At 60.2% G+C, this 22,426-nt stretch overlaps 1 protein-coding gene across 1 annotated transcript in view; it reads left to right on the top strand.

The window, feature by feature from the left end:
- The window catches only part of LOC133340739 (protein sidekick-2-like), a 166,214-nt gene that overhangs the window by 126,041 nt on the left and 17,747 nt on the right, over positions 1-22,426 (top strand). The window contains exons 18-33 of the mRNA XM_061549129.1: positions 3,216-3,463; positions 5,315-5,413; positions 6,524-6,715; positions 7,290-7,411; positions 10,415-10,524; positions 11,487-11,637; positions 11,946-12,186; positions 13,091-13,206; positions 14,018-14,348; positions 14,876-14,974; positions 15,386-15,580; positions 15,810-16,089; positions 16,544-16,647; positions 16,882-16,952; positions 18,889-19,111; positions 21,190-21,246. Coding sequence (XP_061405113.1) covers positions 3,216-3,463; positions 5,315-5,413; positions 6,524-6,715; positions 7,290-7,411; positions 10,415-10,524; positions 11,487-11,637; positions 11,946-12,186; positions 13,091-13,206; positions 14,018-14,348; positions 14,876-14,974; positions 15,386-15,580; positions 15,810-16,089; positions 16,544-16,647; positions 16,882-16,952; positions 18,889-19,111; positions 21,190-21,246 — 2,639 coding nt within the window. The remainder of the gene's footprint in view (positions 1-3,215; positions 3,464-5,314; positions 5,414-6,523; positions 6,716-7,289; positions 7,412-10,414; positions 10,525-11,486; positions 11,638-11,945; positions 12,187-13,090; positions 13,207-14,017; positions 14,349-14,875; positions 14,975-15,385; positions 15,581-15,809; positions 16,090-16,543; positions 16,648-16,881; positions 16,953-18,888; positions 19,112-21,189; positions 21,247-22,426) is intronic.

Raw genomic sequence — 22,426 nt, 5'->3', positions numbered from 1 at the left:
CCCAGTCACTCAGACACCCACTGACCCCCCCACCCAGTCACCTCAGACACCCACTGACCCCCCACCCAGTCACTCAGACACCCACTGACCCCCCACCCAGTCACTCAGACACCCACTGACCCCCCCACCCAGTCACCTCAGACACCCACTGACCCCCCCCACCCAGTCACCCAGACACCACTGACCCCCCCACCCAGTCACTCAGACACCCACTGACCCCCACCCAGTCACTCAGACACCCACTGACCCCCCCACCCAGTCACTCAGACAACCACTGACCCCCCACCCAGTCACTCAGACACCCACTGACCCCCCCCACCCAGTCACTCAGACACCCACTGACCCCCCACCCAGTCACCCAGACACCCACTGACCCCCCACCCAGTCACTCAGACACCCAACTAGCCACCCACCCAGTGACTCAGACACCCACTGATCCACCCACTCAGTCACTCAGACACCCACTGACCGCCCCACCCAGTCACTCAGACACCCACTGACCCCCCCACCCAGTCACCCAGACACCCACTGACCCCCCCACCCAGTCACTCAGACAACCAACTAGCCACCCACCCAGTCACTCAGACACCCACTGACCCCCCCACTCAGTCACCCACACACCCACTGACCCCCCCCCCCCCCCACTCAGTCACTCAAACACCCACTGACCCCCCCACCCAGTCACCCAGACACCCACTGATCCCCCCACCCAGTCACCCAGACAACCAACTATCCACCCACCCAGTCACTCAGACACCCACTGACCCCCCACCCAGTCACCCAGACACCCACTGATCCCCCCACCCAGTCACCCAGACACCCACTGACCCCCCTACCCAGTCACCCAGACACCCACTGACCCCCCCCACCCAGTCACTCAGACACCCAGTGATCCCCCCACCCAGTCACTCAGACACCCATTGATCCCCCCACCCAGTCACCCAGACACCCACTGACCCCCCACCCAGTCACTCAGACACCCACTGAACCCCCCCACCCAGTCACTCAGACACCCACTGATCCCCCACCCAGTCACTCAGACACCCACTGATCCCCCCACCCAGTCACTCAGACACCCACTGATCCCTCACCCAGTCACCCAGACAACCACTGACCCCCCCACCCAGTCACTCAGACACCCACTGACCCCCCCACCCAGTCACTCAGACACCCACTGACCCCCCACCCAGTCACTCAGACACCCACTGACCCCCCCACCCAGTCACCCAGACACCCACTGACCCCCCCACCCAGTCACTCAGACACCCACTGACCCCCCACCCAGTCACTCAGACACCCACTGACCCCCCACCCAGTCACTCAGACACCCACTGACCCCCCCACCCAGTCACTCAGACACCCACTGACCCCCCACCCAGTCACTCAGACACCCACTGACCCCCCACCCAGTCACTCAGACACCCACTGACCCCCCCACCCAGTCACTCAGACACCCACTGACCCCCCACCCAGTCACTCAGACACCCACTGACCCCCCCACCCAGTCACTCAGACACCCACTGACCCCCCACCCAGTCACTCAGACACCCACTGACCCCCCCCACCCAGTCACCCAGACACCCACTGACCCCCCCACCCAGTCACTCAGACACCCACTGACCCCCCACCCAGTCACTCAGACACCCACTGGCCCCCCCACCCAGTCACTCAGACAACCACTGACCCCCCACCCAGTCACTCAGACACCCACTGACCCCCCCACCCAGTCACTCAGACACCCACTGACCCCCCACCCAGTCACTCAGACACCCACTGACCCCCCCACCCAGTCACCCAGACACCCACTGACCCCCCCACCCAGTCACTCAGACACCCACTGACCCCCCACCCAGTCACTCAGACACCCACTGACCCCCCACCCAGTCACCCAGACAACCACTGACCCCCCACCCAGTCACTCAGACACCCACTGACCCCCCACCCAGTCACTCAGACACCCACTGACCCCCCCCACCCAGTCACCCAGACACCCACTGACCCCCCCACCCAGTCACTCAGACACCCACTGACCCCCCACCCAGTCACTCAGACACTCACTGACCCCCCACCCAGTCACCCAGACACCCAACTGACCCCCCACCCAGTCACCCAGACACCCAACTAGCCACCCACCCAGTCACTCAGACACCCACTGACCCCCCCACCCAGTCACTCAGACACTCACTGATCCCCCCACCCAGTCACTCAGACACCCACTGACCCCCCACCCAGTCACCCAGACAACCACTGACCCCCCCCACCCAGTCACTCAGACACCCACTGACCCCCCACCCAGTCACCCAGACACCCACTGACCCCCCCACCCAGTCACTCAGACACCCACTGACCCCCCCACTCAGTCACTCAGACACCCACTGACCCCCCCCACTCAGTCACCCAGACACCCACTGACCCCCCCACCCAGTCACCCAGACACCCACTGACCCCCCCACCCAGTCACCCAGACACCCACTGATCCACCCACCCAGTCACCCACACAACCACTGACCCCCCCCACCTAGTCACCCAGACACCCACTGATCCACCCACCCAGTCACTCAGACACCCACTGACCCCCCCACCCAGTCACTCAGACACCCACTGACCCCCCCACCCAGTCACTCAGACACCCAACTAGCCACCCACCCAGTCACTGAGACACCCACTGACCCCCCCACTTAGTCACTCAGACACCCACTGACCCCCCCACCCAGTCACTCAGACACCCAACTAGCCACCCACCCAGTCACTGAGACACCCACTGACCCCCCCACCCAGTCACTCAGACACCCACTAACCCCCCCACCCAGTCACTCAGACACCCAACTAGCCACCCACCCAGTCACTGAGACACCCACTGACCCCCCCACCCAGACACCCAGCGATCCCCCCACCCAGTCACTCAGACACCCAGCGATCCCCCCACCCAGACACGCAGACACACGCCCAGACACTCGGGCACCCAGCAGAGTGAGCTGCAGCTTTGGGTGCGAAACGTAAATGGCCATCGTTTATTTATTTATTTAGCCCCAATTACCGCTGGCTCGTTAAGTGGCGGCAGAGGCGGTCGAGGTAACGAGGCTGACGCCGTTTCTCGGGTCACGTTGGGCCTCTCTGTCGCTCAAGTGGCTCGCGCTCACGGGGGGGGGATGCGTGGGGGGGGGGGCTCTGTTGCCATGGTGACGCTGTTGCCTTGCCCCCCCATTACCCCCCCGCCCGCTCCCCGGCTCCCAGCTGTTGGTACGTCGCACCTCCTCCGTCGCCAATGACGACGACGATGATGAGGATGCGGGCGCGGCTGCCGATTGGCTGGTGGCGCCGGACTCCTCCGACCCCCTGCACGTTGCCGTGGCGACGGGGCTGCCCGCGTACACGGAGTTCGCGGTGACGGTGCGGTGCGCGACCTCGCCGGGAGAGGGGCCCGAGAACGCCCCGCCGGCACGGGCACGCACCCTGCACGACGGTACGGGCGAGAGAGACAAAGGCGGCCTCCCATTCCCTACCCCCCGACACCACAACCACTCTCCTACCCCTCCGCCGCCTCCCCCCCTCCCCCACGCCAGCCCCTCCCCTCGGCTCCCCCAGGACCCCCTCCTCCCCATCCCGACGACCCCTCACCTCGCCCCCCCCTACCCCTCCCCCTCGCCTCCCCCGCATTCTCACCTCCCCCAGGCCCCCCCCCCCCCCACCTTTCCCGACGAACCCCTCACCCCGCCCCCTCCCCTCGCCTACCCCCCCCCACCTCCTACCCCCTACCCCTCCCGCCGACCCCCAGTACACAGACAAAGATCCCCCGTATAGCCTTCAACAGACTGTTGGGGCAAGTGCTGTTTGTGAGCATCTATGAAGGCGGAGACAGCACACGAGTGGGTGGATGGCCAGCATCATTGCCCGGCCGCCTTTGTCTCCCGAGTAGCGATGTTCACACACTTCACCAGGTACTCATTTGAGGCTGAGTCGACCTAGGGGAGGCCCGGGTAGTCGGATTCGTAGCGCTAACCGCCACACTGCGTGTACAACAACAGCTGCCATTCGCCAATAAGTGGCGGTGGCATCACCACGACGCCTGTGCCAGGCTAGGTGCACGTTGAGGCCACGTGAAGTGCTCGAACGCCCGCCGGCAGGAAGTCACGGGGCAGACCCAGCAGGTGCCACGGGTCGACTGACTGAGATGTACACAAACATGCACACGAGAGTACACGTGCACACGTGCGTGCACAGAGGCAAGGCTGATTGGTCAAAATGCCTTCCGTGAACTCGCTGTCCAAAGTGGCCCCGCGGGAGAGTCACCGCTGACTTTCGTGCCCAAGTGGCTCATGGCACGCCAGGATGTGGAGCCGAGTGGACTTGTAGATAACTAGTCCCAGCGGGGTCACGGTCGGCCTCTGTGGAGTGGAGAAAGGAGGAGGAGGGAGGCGGAGGAGGTTCGTGGGCATTTGGGGGCATTCGCCCTCCAGCAACAGAGGAGGGCGGGTACATCGCAGCACCTCGGCACACCGTGGGGGGCACGGGCGGTGCGTCACCTCGGTCAGCCAACCTATGGCACCTGATGGGTCTGACACGCGCGACCTCCTTGCCAGCGAGCCCTCGACACTTTCACGCGATCGCCTCGAAGAGCACCCAGCCTGGCACAATCGCTCCGGTGATATCACCGCCAGTCAGTGGCGAACGGCGGCTGTTGTTCGTGTGTCGTTGTGGTGGTGGGGAGCGATGGTCACCCTGGTTCGATGCAACAGAACTCGGATATTTGAACCGGTCCTGGGCCTGTCCTAGGTCGACTCAGCCTCAAATGAGCATCATCAATGCTGGGGAAACAAGGGTGACCGGGCACGGTCCTGGCCACCCACCACCTCGTGTGCCATGTTGCCCTTCACAGGTGCTACTCGATTTGAAGCTTTCGTGACTGCAGGCATTCATCTTCTTGGTTCTTTCGGTAAAGTCACGTAGAAGGGAAATAATAAAATAATAAAAATCTAACATAGTAAAATGCAATTCTCACGACGTTTTGGCCACAATGCAAGCAGCCGTCCTCAGGTGAAGAACAGGTCTGTCGGAAAGACAGCGTCTGAATGAACACCACCAAGCTTGGCAGCGTATATTTAAGCTTTTCTTCACCTGAGGACGGCTGCTTGCGTTGTGGCCGAAACATCGTGAGAATTGTATTTTATTATGTTTTATATATTTTTTATTTTTTTATTTCCCTTCTACGTGACTTTACCGAAAGAACCAAGAAGGTGCTACTGGCTGAAGGAGCACTTGCCTCACCAGTTTATTGAAGGCCATGCGGGGGATCTTTGTCTTTGTGTGCCCACAGTTCCGGGCCGCGTGGAAAACCTCACGATGAGCGATGTGGAGGGCTCCACGCTGCGTCTCAGCTGGGACGAACCCCGGCGCAAGAACGGGGTCCTCCTGGGTACGCGTCCCCTCGCTCCCCCAACTCTCTCCACCCCCCCTCCTCCCTGAAACCCCCCCTACCCCCCTCTCTCTCCCCCCCCCCCATCTCCCCCTCTCTCCACAACCCCCACCCCTCCCCATCCTCTCTGACTCCAAACAAGCTCGCTCAATGAGAGAGTGAATCTCAATGGGCACCCCCCCTTTTCAACTCCCTTCAAGGGAGACGAAGCTATTGGCTCAGCTGTGGTGGCGTGCATCGTGGTGGTGTTGTGTTGTGTGGTGTGCGATGTGGTGGACGGTGAACAGGCCACAGGCATGTGGGGGTATGCGGGGTGTGGTGTGTGTGGTGTGTTTGGTGGCTCGTGTGGTGGTGTGTATTGTGCAAGGCCGTAGCCATGGAATAAACATTGGGGGGGGGGACCAAATCTTCCAGGGTGTCTGGGGATCCCAACCCAGAAAAATATCTAAATTTGAAAACTCATTTCCTGCCTAAAATATAAAAAAAAATCACTAACACATGGGATGGAATTTTTTTTTATTTTTTACAATAATGTTGAATAGTGTATTGTATTACATTGCTCTGTTTTTACTTTTTTACCATTTCTTGTGTCATTGTATGTAATGGCAGAGATTAGGGATGAATAGAGTACAACCATAACCACAATCATATAAACAGAAATCTATGCGTTTATTTATATGATATTGTGGCCAAAGTTTAGCAAATTGTTGTTTTTATTTACATAGCATAGCATTTTTTTCACAGCAATATATTGGGGGGGACATTTTGAGCATATTTGAATATTGGGAGGGGATGTCCCCCCCAATTTATATTATAATCACGGCCCTGGTATAGTGGTTCGATTCCGCACTCGTGACCAACACCGGTGACGATTATCCGAACCGGTCCCAGGCCTCCCCTAGGTCGACTCAGCCTCAAATGAGTACCTGGCGCGACGTGTAAAAAAAAAAGTCTCCACCGAGTGAGACACATGCGCCGTGCCTCCCGTGCCCCTACAGCCCGTGCCCCTACAGCCCGTGCCCCTACAGCCCGTGCCCCTACAGCCCCTTAAGGCTATTAGGGTTGGGGGGGGGAGTGTTTCTTTACTCCTCTGTGTGATGGTGTGCACAGGCTACAGCGTGTCGTGGGAACAGGTGAACACGACGCACAGCCGCGTGACGCACCACCTGGCCGCGGGGATACAGCTGCATCGAGTGGGGGGCCTGGCCCCCCACTCTGCGTACCGCCTGTGCGTCACGGCGCGCACCGAGGCCGGCTCTGGCTCCCCGTCCTGCGCCACCGTCACCAGCGGAGTCGCGCCCGGTGCGTGCGTGATGCTGGTGGTGGTGATGTTGTGGTGATGCTGTGGTGATGATGTGGTGCCGTGATGAAGTTGTGGTGATGCTGTGGTGATGGTGGTGATGATGTGGTGCCGTGATGATGTTGTGGTGATGTTGTGGTGATGATGTGGTGCCGTGATGATGTTGTGGTGATGTTGTGGTGATGCTGTGGTGATGTTGTGGTAATGTGGTGTTGTTGTAGTGATGTTGTGGTGGTGTTGTGGTGATGTTGTGGTGATGTTGTGGTGATGCTGTGGTGATGCTGTGGTGATGGTGGTGATGATGTGGTGCCGTGATGATGTTGTGGTGATGTTGTGGTGATGTTGTGGTGATGTGGTGTTGTTGTGGTGTTGTTGTGGTGATGTTGTGGTGTTGTTGTGGTGATGTTGTGGTGATGCTGTGGTGATGGTGGTGATGATGTGGTGCCGTGATGATGTTGTGGTGATGTTGTGGTGATGTTGTGGTGATGTGGTGTTGTTGTGGTGATGTTGTGGTGGTGTTGTGGTGATGTTGTTGTGGTGTTGATGATGTTGTGATGTTATGCGATGTCGAAGCAGAGCAGCCCGGGGCCCCCACCATCGCGGCGGTGAGCACGGTGACTCCACGCTCCGTCGTGCTGCAGTTCCGCTCCGGCTTTGACGGGAAATCCTCCATCCTGCGCTGGCTGGCGGAGTCCCAGGTGACTCCTCAACATCCACCTCGTCGTGACGTCATGTCCATTGTCAACATCCACCTCGTCGTGACGTCATGTCCATTGTCAACATCCACCTTGTTGTGATTCAACATCCACCTCGTCGTGACGTCATGTCCATTGTCAACATCCACCTCGTCGTGACGTCATGTCCATTGTCAACATCCACCTCGCCGTAACGTCATGTCCATTGTCAACATCCACCTTGTTGTGATTCAACATCCACCTCATCGTGACGTCATGTCCATTGTCAACATCCACCTCGTCGTGACGTCATGTCCATTGTCAACATCCACCTCGTCGTGACGTCATGTCCATTGTCAACATCCACCTCGTCGTGACGTCATGTCCATTGTCAACATCCACCTCATCGTGACGTCATGTCCATTGTCAACATCCACCTCATCGTGACGTCATGTCCATTGTCAACATCCACCTCGTCGTGACGTCATGTCCATTGTCAACATCCACCTCGTCGTGACGTCATGTCCATTGTCAACATCCACCTCGTCGTGACGTCATGTCCATTGTCAACATCCACCTCATCGTGACGTCATGTCCATTGTCAACATCCACCTCGTCGTGACGTCATGTCCATTGTCAACATCCACCTCGTCGTGACGTCATGTCCATTGTCAACATCCACCTCGTTGTGATTCAACATCCACCTCGTCGGCACTCGACATCCATTCCTCTCTTGTTCCCTGGCACCAAATGAGGTCCCTCTCCTCTGTCTCCACCTCTCTCTCACCCTCTCCTCTGTCTCCACCTCTCTCTCACCCTCTCCTCTGTCTCCACTTCTCTCTCACCCTCTCCTCTGTCTCCACCTCTCTCTCACCCTCTCCTCTGTCTCCACCTCTCTCTCACCCTCTCCTCTGTCTCCACCTCTCTCTCACCCTCTCCTCTGTCTCCACTTCTCTCTCACCCTCTCCTCTGTCTCCACTTCTCTCTCACCCTCTCCTCTGTCTCCACTTCTCTCTCACCCTCTCCTCTGTCTCCACTTCTCTCTCACCCTCTCCTCTGTCTCCACCTCTCTCTCACCCTCTCCTCTGTCTCCACCTCTCTCTCACCCTCTCCTCTGTCTCCACTTCTCTCTCACCCTCTCCTCTGTCTCCACTTCTCTCTCACCCTCTCCTCTGTCTCCACTTCTCTCTCACCCTCTCCTCTGTCTCCACTTCTCTCTCACCCTCTCCTCTGTCTCCACCTCTCTCTCACCCTCTCCTCTGTCTCCACTTCTCTCTCACCCTCTCCTCTGTCTCCACTTCTCTCTCACCCTCTCCTCTGTCTCCACTTCTCTCTCACCCTCTCCTCTGTCTCCACCTCTCTCTCACCCTCTCCTCTGTCTCCACTCTCTCTCTCTCACCCTCTCCTCTGTCTCCACCTCTCTCTCACCCTCTCCTCTGTCTCCACCTCTCTCTCACCCTCTCCTCTGTCTCCACTTCTCTCTCACCCTCTCCTCTGTCTCCACCTCTCTCTCACCCTCTCCTCTGTCTCCACCTCTCTCTCACCCTCTCCTCTGTCTCCACTTCTCTCTCACCCTCTCCTCTGTCTCCACTTCTCTCTCACCCTCTCCTCTGTCTCCACTTCTCTCTCACCCTCTCCTCTGTCTCCACTTCTCTCTCACCCTCTCCTCTGTCTCCACTTCTCTCTCACCCTCTCCTCTGTCTCCACCTCTCTCTCACCCTCTCCTCTGTCTCCACCTCTCTCTCACCCTCTCCTCTGTCTCCACTTCTCTCTCACCCTCCTCTGTCTCCCCTCTCTCTCACCCTCTCCTCTGTCTCCACTTCTCTCTCACCCTCTCCTCTGTCTCCACCTCTCTCTCACCCTCTCCTCTGTCTCCACTTCTCTCTCTCTCACCCTCTCCTCTGTCTCCACCTCTCTCTCACCCTCTCCTCTGTCTCCACCTCTCTCTCACCCTCTCCTCTGTCTCCACTTCTCTCTCACCCTCTCCTCTGTCTCCACCTCTCTCTCACCCTCTCCTCTGTCTCCACCTCTCTCTCACCCTCTCCTCTGTCTCCACTTCTCTCTCACCCTCTCCTCTGTCTCCACCTCTCTCTCACCCTCTCCTCTGTCTCCACTTCTCTCTCACCCTCTCCTCTGTCTCCACTTCTCTCTCACCCTCTCCTCTGTCTCCACCTCTCTCTCACCCTCTCATCTCTCTCTTTTTCACGATCAGAGGAAACAAGAAGATGCTCGGTGTAGCCGGCACTTTGCTTCGTTCATCATTTCGGTTTTTTTTTCAATGCTTTGCTTTATGTGCCCCCCCTCCCTGTTTAAATGAAAGATTTCACAAAATATTTCACGCTCTGCTCTCCTCCTGCTTACCCCATCCCTCTTTCCCCCTCCCCCTTTCTCTACCCCCTCTCTCCCTACTCGAAATCTAGGTTCCTCTTGTTTTCTATGTAATAAAAAAAAAACTAATTACCACAAGTGCTGCATCTGCACCCAGCCCTTCTCGCAGTCCTGCGGCCTGCGACGATAGCTCGTATCTGCATGCAGAGCTCTCCATCTCTTCTGTCTCCACCTCTCTCTGTCCTCCTTTCGATCTCCTCTGCCTCGCACCAGCCACGCGGCATCCCGTACTCGTCGCCCTCTTTGTTGAGATCCATTCCTCACCTCGCCCAGTTCAGCACAGCCCGGGTGTGGTGCTGGCCACCCACCCACCTCGTGTGCCGTGCCGGCCTTCACTGGGATTTTTGCACACAGTGTTGGTGTACGGTGCTTTTTCTGCAATATTTTGCTGTCTTTTCTTGGATTTTTTGTTTGCACATAGTCACTTTAAGATGTATTCTTGTTCATGTTTTTGTTTATTGTTTGTTGCGGTTGCATCCGATTCAAGAGCCGAATGGCTCACAGGGCTATATACCTAATAAATGAACTTGAACTTGATAGGTGCTACTCACCGACAGCACTTGCCCTGACCAGTTTTTTGAGGCTATACCGGGGGGGGGGGGGAAACCTTTGTCTTTGTGTGCTCGTGCGCTGCTGCAGACCGGCCTGGTAGACGAGAGTGACGAGTGGAGCGAAGTTTTCGAGATGGACAACGACCCCAGCACGAGGTCGATCGAGATCCCAAACCTCAACCCCTACACCTTCTACAGGTGAGGCTCACCCCAGCCGCTCCACCCCCCAAACCTCAACCCCTACACCTTTTACAGGTGAGGCTCACCCCAGCCTGCTCACCCCAACCGCTCCACCCCCCAAACTTCAACCCCTACACCTTCTACAGGTGAGGCTCACCCCAGCCTGCTCACCCCAGCCGCTCCACCCCCCAAACCTCAACCCCTACACCTTCTACAGGTGAGGCTCACCCTAGCCTGCTCACCCCAGCCTGCTCACCACAACCGCTCCACCCCCCAAACCTCAACCCCTACACCTTCTACAGGTGAGGCTCACCCCAGCCGCTCCACCCCCCAAACCTCAACCCCTACACCTTCTACAGGTGAGGCTCACCCCAGCCTGCTCCACCCCAACCGCTCCACCCCCCAAACCTCAACCCTGACACCTTCTACAGGTGAGGCTCACCCCACCCTTCAACCCATCACCCCACTTTTCAACTCCTCACCCTCCCACTGGACCTGCCTCACTTCCCCATGCGGCTCCTGTCTCCTCTGTCACCTTCCCCCCTGTGAGATGATAAGAGGTCAAATTAAAAATTCGCGCATTCCATCCCAGGATCCCAATGGGCAATGCATGGAAAGCAGGAAACTAAAACGGAACCAGGGGCAGCCGACCTCACTAATGCGGGAAGGCCACTTGAAAGAGATTGGTTTTCAAAGCAAACTTCAATATATCTACCATCTCTGACTTCCTGATTTCCAAGTAGCGAGGCGTTCCATAGCTTGGGTAGCACGCTAACAAAAGTCCGCTCACCAAAAGAGCGCAACCTCGAGATGACACCCCCCCCCCCCCCCCATTGAGATGACCCCTCCTATTGAGATGACCCCCCCATTGAGATGACCCCCCCATTGAGATGACCCCCCCCCATTTAGATGACCCCCCCATTGAAATTACCCCCCCATTGAGATGACCCCCCCCCCGTGTCATCACCATGGGGGTACAGGTTCCGCCTGCGCCAGGCCGGCGTGGGGGGGGTGAGCGCCCCCAGCCTGCCGAGCCGCTGGATCCAAACGCTGCCGGCGCCTCCCGACGTCCCCCCCCAGAACGTGAGCGTCCGCACGGCGGGCGCCACCAGCCTGTGGGTGCGCTGGGTGGTGAGTGGCTTTCCTGCACAACCTCGGCACCGGCAATCGCAGCGGTGGCGGCGGCGGCGGTGGCGGTGACGGTCGCGGTGATGATGGTGGTGGTGACGGTTGCGGTGATGTTGGTGGCGACGACGGTGCTGGTGGTGGTGGTGGTGGCGGTTGAGGTGTTGACGGTAGCGGCAATGATGATGGCGGTAGTGGTGGAGGTGTTGGCGGTGATGACGGTGGGACCAGTTCGTGGTGGTGGTGGTGGCGAGGGACGCGGGGAGTGAGTGCGATGCATCCCCACCAACGCCGCGTCTCCTCCGCGTGCGTAGCCGCTGGCCGAGTGGCAGTACAACGGCATGCCCGAGTCGCTCGGCTACCGCATCCGCGTGGTGCGCGCCAGCGGGCCCTCGGAGCCGCCCGTCGACCGCACGGTGCCCGACCGCTCGGAGCGTGAGGCCACGCTGGCGCCGCTGCGGCCGCACGTGCCCTACGAGGTGCGCCTGCAGGCCTACAACGCCGTGGGCTCGGGGCCCTGGAGCGAGCCCGTGTCGGGGTTCACCAAGGAGGCCGGTGAGTCACGGAGTGGCGCCGAGGGGGGGCGGGGCGGGGGGGGGGGGTTCATCGCAGAGCCACGGGCCGGCAAACCAAGCATAACAAGAAGAGCCGTTCGGCTATTCGTTCGAATTCGGTACAAAAACTTCAAGAGCAGAGACAGGGATCATTAAGACACCTTCTTCATTCTCACACGTCAGGCAACTACAAACGCCCTCCATGCTTACACGCTAGTCGCACATCCGTCTCATTCGACGGCGCTGCCTAGCTGGCACGGTTGGCAGGCGGTCTAGCTGGCGGCGTCTCAAGATGGTTAAGACTGCGGTGAACGAAGGTGACGAACAGCGACTCGGCGAGGGGAGATCCACTTCCAGCAACAGCCCCGAGCTCTCGCCCCGGGGCTCCTTTTACCCTCCAGGGGCGTGGCCTCGCTCCGCCCCCACCACGCCCCCTTTCTGGAACCTACTGAGCTTCTCTTTAGTTCTCCTCACCCCCCCCCCCCCCCCGGTATATACTCCCTCTGCTGACGTGTGTACTGCCCTCTGCCTGTCAATACCACTTTTCCGTCGGCAGGCAGCGTTATTACACTACACGTTACACTACGTCGCGAAGCAATTCCTTAAAGAGCTGCATGTGGCCTCCGAAGCCGCAGGTTGCCGACCCCTGGTGTAGAGGGTGGCACAGGGCTGACACGGGCTGACACGGGCTTGTACACGGGGTGGCGTGGGTTGGCACGTGGTTGGCACGGGCTCACACGAAGTGGTGCGGGGGTTGGCATAGATCGGCACAAGGTGGCACGGTGTCACACGGGGGGTGGCACGAATTGACATGGAGTTCGGGCACGAGGTTGGCACGGGTTAGCACAGGGGTGGGCACGAGTTGACGAGCTGCAATAACCCACCGCCCCTCCTCCCCGCCACAGCCCCGTCCGCCGGTCCCTCCGACGTGAGCGCCAACGCCACGGGGCCCACGTCCCTCCTGGTCGACTGGGGGCCCGTCCCGGAGGCCCAGCGCAACGGACTCATCCTGGGCTTCAAGGTGAGCGCCGCTCACCTTGCCACATGGCAGGGTCACCACCTACGGGCTCCTCGCCCCGGGCCTCGCTAACGCCCTGGATGTGTTATCGGGCGCCGATGGGGCAAGATGTTAACTACCTCGCCTGGTATACACGAGGTCGTGGGTTCGATCCTGACAATGTCGACGCCTGCTGTATATTTGGAGTTTTTAGCTCTCTCTCTCTCTCCCTTTACGTGGTCAGGTGGATTTTTCTCCAAAGTCCTCCGGTTTTTTCTTCCGCGTTTAGAATCAACATCGCGCGTTTAGAGTATTTGGCTGATATACATTTCCAATTGATGAGCCACTTCAATGGGCTGATATTCGTGATGGCCAGATCGCTTCTGAAAAAGAGCTGTGCAGCTCAGTGGGGCCTTACCTGGTAAAATAAATAAAATCGAGTTTTAGTTTCTCTTCACCTGGGCCCGAGGTGGTCGTCTTGACAACACTGCCCGCTGACGTCCCAAGCGCCTTGCGTGACAGGTGGTGGTGCCGGGTGGTGCCGGGTGGTGGGGGCAGTGGTGGCGGTGGTGGCACGTGGCCTGTACTCCAGCAGCGCTGTGGAGCAGCGTCGTGACCGATGAGCTACGAAGCCCTTTATCACAGACGGTTTCTGGCCGCACCTGGCGAGGTCACACTCGACGACAGAGTGACCCCGGTGACAGCCAGGTGGAGCGGCTACTCCTGCTGCTGCTGCTGCTACTGCAGTGGCACAGCGGTGCACCGGATCGGTTCCGGCCCCTTTACCCCCCCCCCTCCCACCTCGCCCCCCCAACCCCCACCGCTCACGCCGCAGGTGCTGTACCGGGCGGTGCCGCATCACAGCGCCAACGCTGACGCAGGAGATGGCGCAGACGGCCGCTATGACGGCGGGGGCGACGATCACGAGGAAGAGGGGGAAGCGGGGGAGGAGGAGGAAGATGAGGAGGGAGGAAGAAGAGGAGGAGAAGGAGACGCCTCAGAGGACGCGTGGCTCGTGAAGCTGGTGCCAGGCACGTGGGCGCGCCACGCGTCACTCGTGGGGCTGCGCAAGCACGCCGTGTACGAGGTGCGCGTGCGCGCCTACACGCGCGCAGGCGACGGCACGCGCGCATCCGAGCCCGCAGTGGCGCGCACGCTCGACGACGGTGAGCGCCGATGGCGGGGGGGGGGTGAGGGGGGGGTGAGGGGGGGTGAGGGGGGGTGAGGGGGTTAAGCGAAGTGGGGGGGGGGTTGAGGAGCTGTAGCTGAGGGGACAGGACACACGCATAAGCGAAGTCATCACTTTTTCAAGGCCTTGTGAAACGAGTGTTTGAGTAACAGTATACTATACGTGTGTGTGTGTGCGTGTGTGTGCGTGTGTGTCGGAGTCGTCGTAGGGGAGCGGTGGTGTAGCAGTTAGCGCTACGCTGCGCTACGAACCTGGCGACCCGGGCTCAATTCCCGCTCACGGCCAGCACTGGTGACGATTATCTGAACCGGTCCTGGTCCTCCCCTAGGTCGAATCAGCCTCAAATCAGTACCTGGTGCGGTGTGTAACCATCGCCACTAGGGAGACAAAGGCGGCCGGGCGTGGTGTTGGCGGTGGTGATGCTGCTGCCCGCCGGAACAGCGCCTGGCCCCACCAGTTGCTGACGGGAGGCTGTACGGGGGACCTTTGTCTTTGTGTGGGCAGTGCCGGGACCGCCGGGCCGGGTCCTCTTCCCGGACGTGAACGCGAGCGCGGTGCTCATGGTGTGGCAGCCCCCCTCCGAGCCCAGCGGCGTCATCCTCGGTACGGCCGCCTCCCTGGGGCGCCCCCCCCCCCTCCCCCGCCACTTTCACCCAACAAACCAGAGCAGGCCACCGCAACAGACACGAGAGGCTTTTGATGATCAGCCATGGTCAGTCCACTGCTGGATTGAGGCCTCTCTCCCTGTCCAAGCCGCCCGCCTCCACACGACCCTGCGCTGCGGCTTGCGGCAGTCCACCCGGCGCCTTACGCCCCCGCGCTGATTCCGTCGCTCCGTCTCCCCGGTGGAGGCGTCGTCCCTCGGCCACCTTCCAGCGTCCACCACCGTGGGGTGGACATGGAGCGGCCGAGCGCGTCCGCTGTTTTGACCCGCGACGGAGGAAGGGCGACCGCGCGCGGACTCGTCTCATCCAAGTCTCCCCTTCCCTGTGCCCCCCCCCGCCCCCCCACAAGGTTACAAGGTCTCCTACTGGCCCGAGTCGTCGAACCGGCGCGCGGCCATCGTGTCGGAGCTGGGCGCCGCGCCGCGCTCGTTCCGCGCCGCCGACCTCCTCCCCGAGTCGGCCTACCGCTTCCGCGTGCTGGCGCGCACGCGGAGGGGCTACGGGGAGGCCGCGGAGCTCTCCGTCATCGTCACCACGAGCCGAGGTGAGCGCCGCGGGGGGGGGGAAGGGGACACGCCACGCACGCGGCCCCCACTGCCAGGCCCGGCGGGTTGCCCGACCGTTCGTGGAGGCGCGGATGATTCGTGCACCAACAGCGGTCTCCCACGGAATTCTCCAAACGGCGCGAGACGTTTGCGAGCGTCAACCGATGAAGGCCACCACGGCACAACCACACGCCCGCCCTGCGCCCCCCCCCCGCCCCCCCCCCCCAGGTCGCCCCGACGCTCCCAGCCGCCCCGTGCTGACGCCACACGCGGCCGTGACGGCGCGCGCCGTGACGCTGAGCTGGGGCGCAGGCGGGGACCACGCGGCGCCGCTCCGACACTTCACCCTCCAGACGCGTGCCACCGGCACGGGCGGCACGGGCGGACAGCGCGGGGGGACGGCGGCGGCTGCGGCCCCCTCCGGCGGCGGGCCACAGGCGCCGGGCAGGGGCTGGAGGACTCACGTGGCGTGGATCCCTCCGAACCTCACCGCCTTCACCGTCACGGGGTGAGCGTGTGTGTGGTGGAGCGAGCGAGCGTGCGTAGCGTGTGTGTGTGTGTGTTGGAGCGAGCGTGCGTAGCGTGTGTGACGATTATTTGAACCGCTGCTGGGCCTCTCCTAGATCGACTCAGCCTCAAAACGAGTACCTGGTGTGGTGCGTACAAACATCGCCACTGGGGAGGCAAAGGCGGCCGGGCGTGGTGCTGGCTACCCACCCCCTCGTGTGCCGTGCCGGCCTTCGTAGGTGCTGCTTGCGAACAGCACTTGCCCCGACAGTCTGTCAAGGCTGTAGGGGGGGGATCTTTGCCTTTTCGGTGTGTGTTGAGAGCGTGCGCGCATATGTCTGTGCGTGCGTGCGTGTGTCCATGCGTGCGCGTGTCCGTGCGCGTGTGTCTGTGCGCGTGTGTCCGTGCGTGCGTGTGTGTGTCCGTGCGTGCGTGTGTGCGTGCGCTGCGTGCAGGCTCAGGCCGTACACGACGTTCCGTTTCCGCGTCTCAGCCACGAACGACGTCGGCGCGAGCGGCTGGAGCGAGGAGTCGGAGGAGATCGCCACCCTGCAGGCCGGTGAGCGACCAGCGCCCCCGTCACTCTTCATTCCATCGTGGCCTGGAGCGGGAGTCGAACTCGCCGATCCGCCGGGTTCATAGGGCAAAGCGCTGACAGCTGCCGGTTACTGGATAAGTTGCGCGAGGTCTCCGCCGTGCTTGTGCCAGGCTAGGTGCGCTCTGGCTTGGTGTGTTTTTGGGTTCGTCCCGTAACGTCCCTGCCCGCTCCTCACCTTCCGATCCCCGACCCCAGCGCCGGAGAGACCCCCCAGGATCGTGCTGGTGTCGCCGCACAGCACCACGTCCGTGCTGCTCAAGTGGGAGGTAATGGAGCACCGCACCAGAACCACGTGTCTCCACCCAGCTCCAGCCACACGCAGGCGGGCACACGCAGGAGCGCACACGCAGGCGGGCACACGCAGGAGCGCACACGCAGGCGGGCACACGCAGGCGCGCACACGCAGGCGGGCACACGCAGAGGCGCGGTGGTGCTATTAACGCGCACGTTTGAGTGGGGTGGCGACACGAGCCGAGCGTGGCTGGGTAGGAATCATCGCGGGGTCCGTCCTGAGACGATTGAAGTGCGACTCCGACTCCGACATCTATCGCGGTTCTTCACTGTTACTTACTTCCCCCCCCCCCCCCCCCCCCGTGATGTCGCTGTACCTTTTGCTCTCCTATTAACCTACCACGAGTGCGTTTAACTGTTTATTTATCATTTTAAATATTCATGCGGTTTATTTCTGTTTTAAATACAGAGAGAGAGAGGAGTGGGTGAGCAACGCATTTCCCGACGGCAGCCCCAAAGCTCATTTGCAGCAGCGATTTCCCTCCCGCCTCATTAGCAGGGCGCCTCGACTCCCGGCGTCAATAATCCAGACTCTGACAAAATAAATGAACGATTCCTCATCTCTGCCTCCTCCTCCTCCCCTCCTTGCTCATTGCTCCTCCGTGCTCGCTGTAAGATTTGTGGCTGTTTTAATATTTATGGTGGCAATTTGCAAGTCGGTTAGGGGGGGTTGGGGGTTTGTCATTCCCAGAATCCGCGACCATCATCGCCTCCTCCACTCTCACCACGACCATCATCACCACCACCACGACCATCATCACCAACACCACTCTCACCACGACCATCATCACCTCCTCCACGACCATCATCACCACCACCACTCTCACCACCACCATCATCACCTCCTCCACGACCATCATCACTTCCATCACTCTCACCACCACCATCATCACCACCACCACTCTCACCACCACCATCATCACCTCCTGCACTCCTCACCACGACCATCATCACCTCCTCCACGACCATCATCACTTCCATCACTCTCACCACCTCCGCCACTATCTATTGCCACCACCACCGCATTCACCTCCTCCACTCACCCCCCACCCCACCTCTGTCCGCCCGCCTGCTCGGTGCTGATGATGGCAGGGGAGGGGGGGGCTGAGGGTTGGGGGGATTAGCACCGCGTGTTCTCGGCTCGGATCGTTGGCGTCACGCGTAATTACGCGGCCCGTGGGCTCAATGGCGGCGTCAATACGGCGCATCAAAGTGGGATTACAAGTTTCCAACGGTAATTATTTGTTGCGACTAATTTATCAGTTTTTTTTATTTGTGTCTGTTTCGCATGCTCACTCTGATACATACGCACACACGCGCCCACGTACGAACACACGAACAAACATTGCATGAACATCATCGCACGCGCACACACTATCGAACTTTTGTTTGCACACCTGCACGCACACGCACATACACGTCTACACACACGTGTGCACATACGTGTACACGTGTGTGTGTGTGCACACATACGTGTACACACACACACGTGTACACACACACGCGTGCACACACACACACGTGCACACACACACGTCTACACACACACACGTCTACACACATATACACGTCTACACACACGTGTACACACACGCGTGCACACACACACGTGCACACACACGTCTACACACGTCTACCCACACACGTGCACACACACGTCTACACACACACGTGCACACACACACACGCGTACACACACACGTGTACACACACGTGCACACACACGCGTGCACACACACACGTGCACACACACGTCTACACACGTCTACCCACACACGTGCACACACACGTGCACACACACACGTGCACACACACACGTGTACACACACACACGTCTACACACACACACGTGCACACACACACACACACGTCTACACACACACACGTCTACACACACACACGCACTGGCAGCCCCCGGAGGCGGCGTCTCTGAACGGGGTGCTGCTGGGGTACCGCGTGCACTACCGCGAGGTGGCGGACGCGGCCACGCCGGCGGCGCCCCCCAGCGCGCAGCCCTCGCAGCCGGGGGGCCACGGGGGGGGCGCCGGGGGGGGCCACGGAGGAGGCGCGGGGGGTGCGCACGCCCAGAGCGCGCTCGCCATCAACCCGTCGCCCATGCAGGCGCAGCTGCTGTGTGAGGACGGAGCGCGCTCCTCGCCGCACGCTCGCGACACCGCGCTCGCCACGCGCCGCACTCGGCACACACACACACACAGGGTGCACACACACAGGGTGCACACACACACACACAGGGTGCACACACACACACAGGGCGCACACACACACACACAGGGTGCACACACACAGGGTGCACACACACACACAGGGCGCACACACACACACAGGGTGCACACACACACAGGGTGCACACACACACACAGGGCGCACACACACACACACAGGGTGCACACACACACAGGGTGCACACACACACACAGGGTGCACACACACACACAGGGTGTACACACACACAGGGTACACACACACACACACAGGGTGCACACACACACAGGGTACACACACACACACAGGGTGCACACACACACAGGGTGTACACACACACAGGGTGCACACACACACACACAGGGCGCGCACACACACACAGGGTACACACACACACAGGGTGTACACACACACAGGGTGCACACACACACACAGGGCACACACACACACAGGGCGCGCACACACACACAGGGCGCGCACACACACAGGGTACACACACACACAGGGTGCACACACAAACACAGGGCGCGCACACACACACACAGGGAGTACACACACACACACACAGGGCGCGCACACACACAGGGTACACACACACACAGGGTGCACACACACAGGGTGCACACACACACACACACAGGGTGTACACACACACAGGGTGCACACACAGGGTGTACACACACACAGAGTTCACACACACACAGGGTACACACACAGGGCGCACACACACACAGGGCGCACACACACACAGGGTGCACACACACAGGGTGCACACACACAGGGTACACACACACACAGGGTACACACACAGGGCGCACACACACACAGGGCGCACACACACACAGGGTGCACACACACAGGGTGCACACACACACAGGGCGCGCACACACACAGGGTGCGCACACACACAGGGTGCACACACACACAGGGCGCACACACACACAGGGTGCACACACACACAGGGCGCACACACACACAGGGCGCACACACACACAGGGCGCACACACACACAGGGTGCACACACACAGGGTGCACACACACACAGGGCGCGCACACACACAGGGTGCGCACACACACAGGGTGCACACACACACAAGGCGCACACACACACAGGGTGCACACACACACAGGGCGCACACACACACAGGGTGCACGCACACAGGGCGCACACACACACACACAGGGTACACACACAGGGTTCACACACACACAGGGCGCACACACACACACAGGGCGCACACACACACACACAGGGTACACACACAGAGAGGGTGCACACACACACAGAGTGCACACACACACACAGAGCGCACACACACACAGGGCGCACACACACACAGGGCGCACACACACAGGGCGCACACACACACACACAGGGCGCGCGCACACACACACAGAGCGCACACACGCAGGACGCACACACACACACAGGACGCACACACAGGGTGCACACACACACAGGGCGCACACACACACGCAGGGTGCACACACACACACAGGGTACACACACACACGCAGGGCGCACACACGCACACAGGACGTACACACACAGGGTGCACACACACACAGGGTGCACACACACACACAGTTTAAGATCCCCTCCCCCCGTATAGCCCGTAACAGACTGCAGGGGCAAGTGCTGTTAGCGAGTAACACGAGGGGGGTGACGTAGCCAGCGCCACGCCCGACCGCCTTTGTCTCCCCAGTGACGATGTTTACACACCACACCAGGTACTCATTTGAGGCCGAGTCGACCTACGGGAGGCCCACATACTCTCACAAACTTACACAACGCATGACAGACCACGCTACGATCGCAGTAAGATGGTGATGGTGATGATGGTGATGATGATGGTGATGATGATGGTGATGATGATGGTGATGATGATGATGGTGATGATGGTGATGATGAGGATGATGACGGCGTCCGAGACGAATCCCCGTGCCCTGACCCTCGTGTCTCTCCCTCTCGTTGCTCTCCCCGCGCAGCGAAGTACGACACGAAGATCCTGAACAACTCCTCCATGCGGCGATACGAACTCTCTCGTACGTGACACGCGCACGCCACACACACGTGCGTCATCGTAGTCGTCATCGTCATCATCGTCGTCGTCATCGCCATCATCATCGTCGTCATTCCGCAATTACTCTCCGCTCTTAACGGCTCATTGGACTTCATTAGCGCGCAGGCTCAGGGTGTCGTGCCTTGGATGGTAATTAAGCGACACGGTCGCGCGCGCGCGTGTGCGCTTGCGTGTGTGCGGTGGTGTAGCTGCGCCATGAACCCGGCGGCCCGAGTTCGATTCCTGCTCACGGCCAACACCCAGCGACGATTATCTGAACCGGTCCTGGGCCTCCGCCGAGGTCGACTCAGCCTCAAAATGTCTACCCGGTGCGGTGTGTAGTAAAACATCGCCACTGGGGAGAAAAGGCCGGGCGTGGTGTTGGCCACCCACCCCCTCGCGTGCCGTAGCCGGCCTTCGTAGGCGCTACTCGCAAACAGCACTTGCCCCAACAGTCTCTTAAGGCTACACGGGAGGGGGGGGGGTGGATCTTTGTTCTCGAGGAGCGTGCACGCGTTGCGTGTGTGCTGCCCTGCGTCTACGAGGTGCGCGCGCGTGCGAGATGAATGCGCTGCGAGCGTGGGCTGTGAGTGGCAGTGCGGAAATGGGAACCGGGTTGCCCAAGGCCGTGGGTTTGGCAGAGAAAGTGTTCGTGCTCCTGGTTGCCCGTGCCCCCCCCCCCCCGCCTCCTCCGTGACTCCCTGTGCACCCAGCAGGCATTGTTCGTCTTGCCTGCGCCCCGTGCTTGATTTCAGACTTCAAATGAGCAGCGCTGGGCAGCCGTGTCAGACCAAAGCAAACAAAGCACGAGAAGAATAACGCGCGCGCGTGTGGTGTGTGTGGTGTTACTGTTTTGATCTCTGTGTGTGTGTGTTGCCGTGTGGGTGTGTGTGTGTTGGCGTTTGGATCTGTGTGTGTGTTGCCGTGTGTATCTGTGTGTGTGTGTGTTGCCGTGTGGATCTGTGTGTGTGTTGGCGTGTGGGTCTGTGTGTGTGTGTGTGGTGTTGCCGTGTGTATCTGTGTGTGTATATATTGGTGTGTTGGGCAGCGGTAGTGTAGCGGTTAGCGCGCTGCGTTACGAACCCAGCGACCCGAGTTCGATTCCCGCTCACGGCCAACGCCAGTGACGATTATCTGAATCGGTCCCGGGCCTCCTCTAGGTC

Source organism: Lethenteron reissneri, chromosome 10 (assembly GCF_015708825.2).
Source record: "Lethenteron reissneri isolate LAM-NWPU_2019-01 chromosome 10, ASM1570882v1, whole genome shotgun sequence".
Taxonomy (NCBI): Eukaryota; Metazoa; Chordata; class Hyperoartia; order Petromyzontiformes; family Petromyzontidae; genus Lethenteron; species Lethenteron reissneri.
The sequence above is the reverse complement of the archived record's forward strand: the minus strand, read 5'-3'. Positions and strand labels throughout refer to the sequence as shown.